Source organism: Zootoca vivipara, chromosome 12 (genome assembly GCF_965207765.1).
Source record: "Zootoca vivipara chromosome 12, rZooViv2.hap1.1, whole genome shotgun sequence".
Taxonomy (NCBI): Eukaryota; Metazoa; Chordata; class Lepidosauria; order Squamata; family Lacertidae; genus Zootoca; species Zootoca vivipara.
Genome location: NC_142595.1, coordinates 12,976,202 through 12,987,063, shown reverse-complemented (window position 1 = coordinate 12,987,063; position 10,862 = coordinate 12,976,202). Strand labels below are relative to the sequence as shown.

Here is a 10,862-nt window from a genome sequence, read left to right as displayed (position 1 = left end):
TCAGTGTTTACTGTTGATGCTGGGAGAGGGTGTGTGTGTTTGTGTGAGGGGGGTGGGGCTAGAAGGGAGGTATTTCGAGGGGAACAATGGTAGGAAGTTAGCAGGTGTCCTTAAGAAACGCATGTGACAAGATACGGTAGCAATTCATCTTGCAAATTATCCCAAAATAGTGAAAACAGTCCCTCCTGAATCTTTAGCTGTGATGCAAAGCTGTTAAAGATGTCTTGTTGGGGGGGGGGAATTGGGAGCCTCCCTCCCAGTGCAAATGAATAAATGCTGTGGGTTGGAGTGGGGAGTTACCAGGACCGCAGCGGAAGAGGGGTTAAAAATACACTGCTGCCTCTTTGCCGTTCGCCCCATATGACAGCTATTTAAAACGTTAAAGCTGTCCCCGTCAGCTAGTTTGCTCCTACATTGGATGAGTTTTGTTCATGTATGAAGTTTTTCCCCCCTGCTAGATTTGGAGTTAGAAAGGAATACTAGTCAAAGTTGGCTAGTGACTGCAGTTTCCACCCCACCCCACCCGCCTTGCTTTCCCCTATAACCCGTGAGCCTCCTCCACAATCTCTTCCCGTGGTCTAATCTGCGGCAAGGTTGGTGGCCCAAGGTGTGCTTCCAGGCCAAGCAGGATTTGAATTTGGGTCTCCCCAATACTAGTTCAATGTTTAACCCCTACAGGAGCCTTTGGGCACCTTCTAAATCGATGCAACCTGTGTTTTACATACTGTATACCCAAGTACATGTGTTGGAGCTTCTCACAGTCCTGGCACCCCAAGACCCCTCAGAACTTAGGGCAACAGCCTCCTTTTCTGTCTCCTGTCAGACTAGAAAAGCCTTAAGAACCTAGTCAACAAATACACACTTCCTTTACCTTCTTCCTTCAAGAGGCAGCCTCTGCCTTTTTGGGGATTTCTCCTCTGCCTTCTTTCTGTAACTCCCTCTGAGGTTTATAAGCCATCAGGAAGAGTCTGGAATTCCGCAGCCTCTTATCAACCTTAGGTTACCCACCTGCAATGCATCCAGGCCAATTAATAGCCAAGTAATAGAGGGGAAATGGGATTCAGATATGATTTAAAGGGGAACTTGCCAAAACCACACTTTTCAGGACACTTTGCAAACTGAAACATAGCCATCCTTTTCCATTCTCCAGCCGAATAATGTGTACAGATACGTACATACTGGGGTAAAAAGTGCGTAAAAGGGCATAGGTAAGTGAAAAGATTGTGCAAAAATGCATATTAGGGGAAATTGTTTTGCAAAAATGTGTACATTAGGAAGACTGCACTAAAACGCTGATGATGATGATGATCATATTATTATTATAATAATCACAAACAGATGTGGAACTGTGGGGAACTAAACTGAGGACTGGAAAAATGAGAAATGAAGAGACACCAAAAATGTCAGGTTCACTTACCCCTGCTAGTTGAGCTCCTTGTGAGCAAGCAGCAGGTCTCTACACCCCCTCACACCCCCATACCCCTTGACCCGTAAATGGGTGAGGCAGGTGTGCTATTGTGAGGGCTACTAACCATTTAAGTAATCTGCAGAAAATAGTGTGTCTCTCAATAACATATAGAGGGAAGCCGTGCCATGGAAAATTTTGAAGGCTGATGTGAATGATACTGAAGGACGGAGGTGTGGCAGAAGAGAGAGAGAGAGGGAGAGGGAGAGGGAGAGGGAGAGAGAGAGAAATTAGGGCATCCGGGAAGGATAGTGACATACTGTATTACAAATGATCAGGTGAGCAAGTCGCCTCTATGATTACTGCTCTAGGAGATCAAATCAAAGCTTGATAAAACTTGCTACAAGTTTAGCCTAGTAAAAAGAATATAAAATGTGATCGTAATCGTCTTCAAGCATTAAAAGCTGCCCTGAATGCTGGCGCACTCCGTTCTGAGTAAGTCATATTGAACTCAGTGGGACTTACTTAGGAGTTGACAGGCATAGGCTTGTACTGTCACTTGAACACAGAAGAGGATAGGGAAATTATGTGCTCAACAGTTTATCCAAAATACCTTTTTAATACAACCTGACCTTTACCTTTGTGCCCATAAAAGCAGATAACTAGCCCTACTAAAACCACTACCGCAGAGACTGTTATTGTTAAGATACAAAAAATGTTAAACTCAGATGTTAGTCACCTTTTGTAACCATCGCTGGCACCTAAACAATCTACAACTTTTATACTCTTCTTTGTGTACTGCCAAATATATGTACGTTAGCCTCTCAATATTACTTGCATATTTCCAAATGCCAGGTCAATTTCTAATGCTGTATTTAAACCCTTTGCAATCACTAAAAGTATTATGATGTGAAGCAGTGAGTTTTTTATTTTCTTATACAGAAAATGCACTCCCACTTATTTTACTCTCCCTTTTGAAAGTGTTTCATAAAGTAGCTTCTTTCCCACCACCCCCCATCATTTATAGGGGGTATTTATACCCTGCCCTTCAATGAATTTCCAGGATGCCTTACAGAAGCAAATACCTATGTGTGCATATATACAAAAACAGTTACATTACAAAAAAAACACATATAAATAAGCACACACACGTGTGCAGCAGACAATCATATGTGCTGAGTTTTTTAATTTAAAAAATCATAATGGAAGTGAATGGAAAATAAAAGATCTGAGGAAATACAAAGATATTTGCCTGGGACAGGAATTACATTAATATAGGTTTGGTGCACCAGGGAAGCCTCCTTGCAGGGAATGTTCCAGGTTAGGACATCACAGTGGAAAAGGCCCTTTCTGAAGTACGTTCCTATGACTTTTGGGAAGAGCAGTGTGGAAACAATACTAAAAGTGCACATAAATATGAAACGTTATACACAACTTCCAAATTCAGGCTGACAAATTCAGGCTGACTCCGTTGTGTCTGCCAATAGCATTGATAAGGGCTCACCATTCTCCTCTTCTTCTTCTTCCCATTTCCTTTTCCTTTATCAGGGCCTTTGTAGCAACTCTGGCTCAATATACTGTCACCTGCCCCTCAAATCACCTATTCTGAGTTAAGCAGCCTTTGGGCCTGCTAGGAGTGCAACCACAGCAGACATCAAGATGCCTTCCACCTATTTCCAACACCAGCCACTGGAGGAAACCGTGTCAATAAATCTGCAGAGCTGATTAGAAGCAAAGAACATTAAAGCTTTAAACACACTTTGCATTTAAAGCACCCAACAGAAGAATCCTGGAAACTGTAGTTTGCTGCCTTTCTACCCGAAATTATTCTAAAACGGGGAGATGCCAAGGTCTGGAGATTGGAACCTGGGATCAGATGCAGGCAAAGCATGAATGATTTGTCACGGTGGTTTTCAAAGTTCTTCTAACTATATGTAAAAAAAAAAAATCGCTGGCAAACCACTGAAATTGAGAGATAATGCTCTGTGGATTTCAGCATTTCTAAATTTAGAACTTCCACAATCCAGCTGGGTTTTGAGCTTGTTTGCCAATGGCAACAGATTGCAACAGTTAACATTTTCTTCCCCCCCCCCCCAGTTGATGAAAAACATTAAAGGATTGCCATTCCTTCTAGGAATGAGATGATGACACTTGTTTTAATAAATTTGAAAGCTACCCCACATAGGAGGGGGAAAATCCTTATTCAAAGCTTTGGAAATATGTTGGTTAAGCTCAGTTGGTTAAGAGCCAAGAGAGTTGATAAATTAAACTGATAAGAACAGATACTACACTTGATACATGAAGAAACAATGGGAAATGATGGAGTTGGGATCACAGTTCAGAAGGGGAATAGGGGCCATTTATGAACAACAGACAGCTAGGCTCCTAATAAATGGTAACCTAACAGACAGAATTACAATAAATAAAGGAACAAGGCAAGGATGCCCCCTCTCGCCGTTATTATTCATCCTGGCGTTAGAACCACTTCTCCACCATATTAGAAATGAGGAGAAAGTAAAAGGAATCAAACTGGGGAAAAATACATATAAGATTAGAGCTTACGCAGATGACCTAATCATAACCACTCAAGAGCCAGAAATTGGAGTACCAGTAACCTTAGACATAATCCAAAAATTCGGCGAATCGATGGGGCTTAAAATAAACCTCTCCAAGACCAAATTGCTAACCAAAAATTTAACCAAAGAAGAAAAAGATAAACTCCAGAATGAAACAAAATTGGAAATAAAAAAGAAGGTAAAGTATCTAGGAATTTGGATCTCGAATAATAATCTAAATTTGATTGAGGACAACTACAATAAGGTCTGGAAAGAAATCAGAAAAAATATGGAAATCTGGAATAAGCTCCATCTATCCCTGTGGGGCCGGATCTCGGTTGTAAAAATGAACATTCTCCCAAAGATGATGTTCCTGTTCCAGACAATGCCCATATTAGGGGGCAAAAACTGCTTTAAAGACTGGAAAAAAGATATTTCCAGATTTGTCTGGAACGGGAAAAAACCGAGGATCAAGCATCAGCTACTGATTGACAGGAAGGAGAGAGGAGGTTTCGCCCTCCCTGATTTAGAACTGTATCATACAGCAGCGGGGTTACTATGGATGAGAGAATGGATTACACTACAGGATAAAAAAATGTTGGATTTAGAGGGCCACAACTCAAGATTTGGATGGCACGCCTATATGCTATATGGTAAAATAAAATCCCACAGAGGATTCTCAGACCACATTGTTAGGGGATCACTGTACAACATCTGGAACAAACACAAAGGAATACTGGAGCCCAAAGTCCCACTTTGGACTTGCCCAACCGAGGCTTTCGCAGTTAAAAGAAGAAATATGGAAGGGAGCTGGCCCACATATAGAGCAGTCATAGAAATCGAAAATGGGGAGATAAAATTAAAGAAATATGAAGACATAAAAGGATTATTAACTGACTGGCTGCAATATTTTCAGCTACGTCAAAAACTAAATATAGACATAAAAAATGGGTTATCCACAGAAACATCAAGGTTTGAAAAGGAACTATTAATAAAGAAGAAGAAAAATATTGCAGGATTATATGACTACTTGTTAGAGTGGGAAACCAAAGAAGAGCTAACCAAAAATGTAATGATTAAGTGGGCACAGGATTGTGGGCATAATATCACCATGGAGCAGTGGGAACAACTCTGGATGAGGGATATAAAATTTACGGCGTGCTACACCCTAAGAGAACACAACATGAAAATGTTTTATAGGTGGCACCTCTCCCCACAAAAGTTAGCTAAAATGTATAAAGGGAGGAATCCAACATGCTGGAGATGTAAAAAAGAGGTAGGATCCTATTTCCACATGTGGTGGACTTGTGATGCAATAAAGACATACTGGAATAACATCTATAATGAAATCAAAAAACTATTTAGGAAAACATTAAAAAAAAGCCAGAATTATTCTTACTGAGTATCTTACCACCGGAATTTAAGAAGGAATCCAGAACACTTCTGATGTATTGCCTGACGGCTGCCAGAGTTCTCGTAGCTAGGAAGTGGAAAGGCGAAATAACCCCAACAGTCACCGAATGGCAGGTTTTAATGATTGAATACTTACAGCTAGCGAAAATGACGGGTTGGGTGCGAGGAACAGGTATCCAAAAGATATCAAAAGAGTGGACCAGTTTCAGAGAATATTTAATAACACATAGTGATAACAACTCAATATTGACAGACATAGAACGGTATTTGTAACATAGAGACAAACCAGAGAAATAAAAAGCATTAAAAAAAAAAGAGAAGACAGAAGAAGAAAACCAAATAACATCAAACCTGTGAGAAAAATCAGTTTGGAAACTAGGTATAATGGAAAGGATTGGAAGTGTTGACAATCGTAGAAACAAGAAATTATTTTAGATCATATTTGGTACATTGTAATTTTAGATAAATTTTTGAGTTTATTTATTTGTAAAACCGTGTGTGAACCGCAGGATATTTCTGTTGTGTTATGTAACCTATATTTTAAATTCTATACTTTATATAGATACATATAATCTTTCTTTTTGGTTCTGAAAAGTGGATGTATCTCTGATTTCTTTTTCTTTTTTCTTAATAAAGTTTATTATTACGAGGGGAAAAAAGAGAGAGTTGATAAATTAAATATTTACTAGATCAATAGGTAAATGGGTAAACAACAACAAATTTTAAAAGTGAATAAATTGAGCCCCTGAACAGTCTTCCTGGCAGGTGCTATTCCACAGATGTGCACCTGAAGGCATAAACACAGCAGCGGACAATGTGGATGCTGACAAAGAGGAGGGTGATGAAGACATAGCTTGTGAAGATGGCCTTGATGGCGTATTGTGTCTCAGGATCATCAATGCTTCTCTTGTGGCGGCTCTCGTACACAACAGCGAGCCTAAAGCCAGCCACCAGTTGTCCCTCTCGCCAGCAGTAGTAGATGCCTCTGTCATCCATCTGGGCAAAGCGTATGTGCAGATGGTTTCCGTGGTCAATGAAGACCCTCATGCTCTTGTTGACCCCTGTAAGGAACCTAGTGAGGTACATCCGGGTTGAGTCTTTGTCCCAAGCCACAGCATGCTCTGGCCTGGCACCAGGGCAGGATATGATCAACCCAGTGCCAAGGGATTGCGTGTGGAATTGGATAGGGATGTCGGGAACCCAGGGTTTTTCCCCAAGCTTGGAGATGACATCTGAGATGGATGCCTCTCCTATGGAGGACATCTTTTTCCTGCAAGGTGCCATGCAACTTCGGATAACAACCTCGGGCTTCCTATTCGGAACCCCCCGAAACTGCTTTGGGACAGACTTGGAGCCGCAGGAAGCCATCTGTGGTATGGTAGTACGGTATCGCCTGAGCAGGTAAGGGCTCTGCACATAGCAAAGCCCAACTCTCCGTTGCTCACCTCTGACATCGCAGCGATTGCACTTGGTCCATTCCCAGAAGACGGTAAAGACGACGAAGTGCGTTCTGTTGAAGTCCTTTTGTGGGTGCTGGTCCTTATCTGCAAAGGCAACAGCTATGTTTTTGGAAGTCTGCACGTCTACATCGTAGCCATAGAAGAAATCCCCTTTCTTGGTGCCACAAATGTAGTGCCCTGAATCTTCCACCTGAACGCGGAAGACAATGAGGCTGAACATCCTGATGCTGAAGCGCCGGAGCATGTCAACGCCTCTCTTGATGTGGCTCGAGTCCACAACCAAAGTGCCATCAAAGTCTGTCAAGACCTTAGTCCTGTGCCTGCCCATGTTCTTCTGAAAGTACCAAACCACAGAAGTTACCTCCTCGGGCTTGCAATTGCAAGGCAACTCGAAGCTCATGTCGGCCAAGTAAGCAGCATTTTCAAACATCAGAAAAGCTGGGCAAGGGGTCTTCTTGAACACGTCCTCCTTCTCCATAATGGCAAAGGCATGGAGAACATCAGCAGTGCCAAGGACTATCACAATTCCAGCCAACCCCGTTGAAGCCATTTGATGGTGGTACACTTGGGTCAACAGCTTCCACATTGGTTGCTTACCAGTTCTGTAGTTCAACTCTGCTTCATTGCTCTTTTAGGCAGGCAAACTAGGTAGGATACTAAACATTGTGTGGAGGAACAAAGACTCTAGAACCATTTCCATTTCTGCTCACAAAAGTTCTAGAACGCAGTCTCAGCTCCAGAGTGGTCAGTATGAACAACTAGCTGTTAGCTCATTTTGTGTGTTTGTGTGGGTGGGTGTGTATATATTTGTATATATATATGAAGCAGATTGCCAGCAGCCCTCCAACATGTCAGGCAGGGTCTTTCTCAGCCCAGCTACATGATATGCTTTTAACTGGAGATACCAAAGATTAAACTTGGGACAGGCAAACCAAGCACTGGAGGACCAAGCCATTACTCCTCCCCAATTATATACAGACACCCACAATACTTAATATGACCAAGTTTATATGAGAAAAAGCATATGCTGAGCCTTAGCATGGCATGGCCAGCTCATTCTGGGGCTAAGCTCTGCTGAGTCCTAACTAGAGCAGAAGTCAGTAGCACTAGTGTCATGAGAAATAGGAGATAAACCACAGCAGAAATCAATCAACAAATATTATTTATTGACAATGCACTATCTGCCTTGTTTGAGAAGGCAGAGCTCATCTAAAAACTCAATAAACAGGTCCATCCACCAAATATATATTCTATACAAGTTGTACTGAGATTAACTGGAGATGTGCAAGAATTTATGTGTGCTCTTGATGATCTCCCACTCATCTTAATGGGGATTGATAGATGTTCCTAGTGGACATTCCTATCCCCTGTATTTTCTCCATTATTTTCCTATGTGATGTGGCTTGTGACACAAGCTCTAGCTTCCTTTAGGTGACTTTGTAAAGGTGCATCAGTTCCATCAATTTTATTTCAGTTGGTCCATCTGCTTGGCAATGGATTTGGGTAACAGGCATACCTTCCTCCTCCGTGGCATGTGAAAAGTCAGGAGGATTGCTAGGGTCAGCCCCCATCCTTTGCAATTTCTCAAACAACTGCCGACAGTTTTTCTTCTCTTGCTCACTCATGAGTTCCACATTCAATCCAAAGCGTTTGGTTCCTGAAAAACTCTCCAAAATCTCCAACACAGTGTCCCGGTCTTTGAGGCAGGTATTTTCACTGAACACTGATAGGAATTCACCTAGGAAACCAAAAGCAAGATCTGTTTGGAAGATTCGGCCCAGGTTTTGGGATCCAAGTTGGAGCAGGAGCTGGTAGCGCTGTTGGCTGTTTTTCATGCATCTGCGCCAATCTCTGTAGAATTCTGCAGATGTCTTGGGCAGCTGTCCCAACTCCTGGAGGAGAAGAACAATGTCACAGATCCCAACACAAGTGGATCCTGGCCCACTCTCCACCCCACTGGAGAAAGACCTTAACTGTTTAGCCTTAATGGTGATATTAATTTAGTTTGGTAAGGAAAATTGTTCCCAAATATTTAGTTCTCAATATCCCTTTCTACTTTTACTTTATCAGGCATTTGCTGTTATGCTTTGTTATGTCACAAATAAATATATACAGATAATAATATAAGTCTTGCTCAAAAGGAACCAAGGATCGCCAAATGCCTGGAAAGAAGCAATCTTACCTGAGACAGCTGTACCTCACTCTCTTGTCTGGAGTTTGCTTTAACTGCATGGGAGTTCCACAACACATTTCTCTTCTTCCCCACCTTGTCCTTTTTTTCCAGAGGCTTTAAATGTGATGCTAAAACAATATCCCTGCAAGCAGGAGAGAAAGGGGCATTATTGCAATTTGGAGGGAAATTCAGCAGCTGTAGCTCAGCTGGTATAATGTTGCAAGGATGAGAAGATATGTATCTGCTGAAATTTCCTCTACATAATTGTGTAAAGTACAGGAACATTATTTATTATTGCATTTACCATACCTAAGCACTGTATGGCCCTGGATATCTGAAACTTTGAGTGGCCACTGGCTGCTACTGATTTAACGATATTTGCTGCCTGTAGCTTACTGTGGTGCAAAATGCAACATGGAAAGCAGGTCTTAGGATAAGGCCCCATCACTGCCCCATTTTATCTTTGTGGGTGTTTTCAGAGATCTTTTAAAAATGCAATCAGACTTCTTTATCTCAGACATCCAGAAGTCAAGAGTGAGGTTGGGAGAACTGGTTGTATTTCTTTGATAAGGCACATATAAGTAATGAATGCACATGACTTTTGCAGTATGCATAATCTGCAACAGCCTGCCACATGACTGCATGTACATTGGGTTAAATTCACAAGCAGTTGACCTCATGGATAAACAGATAGCTGCTGTGCTTTTTTCTGGGGGGACGCATTCACAAAATGTTTAGGGGTATGCGTATACGGTACCCCTAAACATTTTGTGAATCTTTGTACTTTTGTCCATTTACTGTATTTATTTTGCCCAATTTGAACTATAAAATGGTGATTTTCTTGAGTAAAAATGAGAGCACCCTTAAACATTTTTTTTAGAAAAAAAAGCACTGGATAGCTATACTGTACTGCCTCTTGCATCACATCAACTATAAAGGGACCAATGGAATTCAAGAAACCTGAATTCTTCATAAGTCGCCACTTTCTGGTGCACTGCTCGGAACTTGGCTTCATTCTCTCTCTGGTACTTTTCATCAGCAGCAATAGCTTCTTCCAACTCTTTCTCCAAAGCACGGAAGTCAATCGCACCCTCCATCTCAGGTTATCTTGAAACAACAGGACATTTAAAAAACAAACAACTCTTATCCCGAAGAACTCTAGAAACGCATCTCGTGGGAATCAAAGCATTAATTGGGGGGGGGTACACACCCAAGGTCATAGAAAGAGAACTTAAACCTTGGCAGTAGCTTTGCAATATTTGCTTGATTTTTACAGCAAAGAGCAGTGCAGAAGCATATCAATATGGCAAAGCATCGGATTCTCAGAGAAAGCCCATGCACCCTGAGGTGCAGGGAATTTTTAGCTCGGGGTGGTGGTGGTATCTCATCCCTCAATTCTGATGCGTCATTCAAAGGCCTGGTCCATATCCTGCACCTATGAGTTCCACAGGTCCACGTGGAAAAGCGACCCTGGGTACTACTCCCAGATACTGAGGAATTGAGGTTCTTTACCGTATTACACCGGTTAAGGCCTCTGCGGAAGTCGTCTCCAAATCCACCCCCGCTTTCCCCGTTCCCCACCCCGCACCGGCTAGGCATCAGGTTTCCATAGGAACGAGGCCTCGGTTAGGTTTCCATAACAACCAGACCACGCCGGGACGCGAAGGACCCTCCGAAGAAAGGAGCTGTCTTCACTAGTCGCCTGATTATAATCTCCATTCTCTGTTTGCCCGCCCGCGCCTATATAAGAATCAGAGTGATATCTGTACGTGATTCCCCGAAGGCACGCGCGTATTTTAATTGGGGGGGGGGAAGGCGACGAATCGGCCAGGCAATAGGAAAGGCAGCCTCATTCG

General features: G+C 42.2%; 2 protein-coding genes across 2 annotated transcripts; both read right to left on the bottom strand.

Moving 5' to 3' along the window:
- Positions 1–5,572: 5,572 nt before the first annotated feature.
- FAM187A (family with sequence similarity 187 member A) lies at positions 5,573–7,825 on the bottom strand. Its single transcript, XM_035134400.3, has one exon. The coding sequence runs from the start codon at positions 7,417–7,419 to the stop codon at positions 6,142–6,144; it is 1,278 nt and encodes a 425-aa protein (XP_034990291.2). The 5' UTR covers positions 7,420–7,825; the 3' UTR covers positions 5,573–6,141.
- Positions 7,826–7,978: 153 nt separating this feature from the next.
- DNAAF19 (dynein axonemal assembly factor 19) lies at positions 7,979–10,648 on the bottom strand. The gene is made up of 4 exons (XM_035136329.3): positions 10,519–10,648; positions 9,967–10,113; positions 9,016–9,148; positions 7,979–8,725 (listed from the first exon to the last, which is right to left on the bottom strand). The coding sequence occupies exons 2-4, from the start codon at positions 10,101–10,103 to the stop codon at positions 8,261–8,263; spliced, it is 735 nt and encodes a 244-aa protein (XP_034992220.1). The 5' UTR covers positions 10,104–10,113; positions 10,519–10,648; the 3' UTR covers positions 7,979–8,260.
- Between the last annotated feature and the right edge of the window lie 214 nt (positions 10,649–10,862).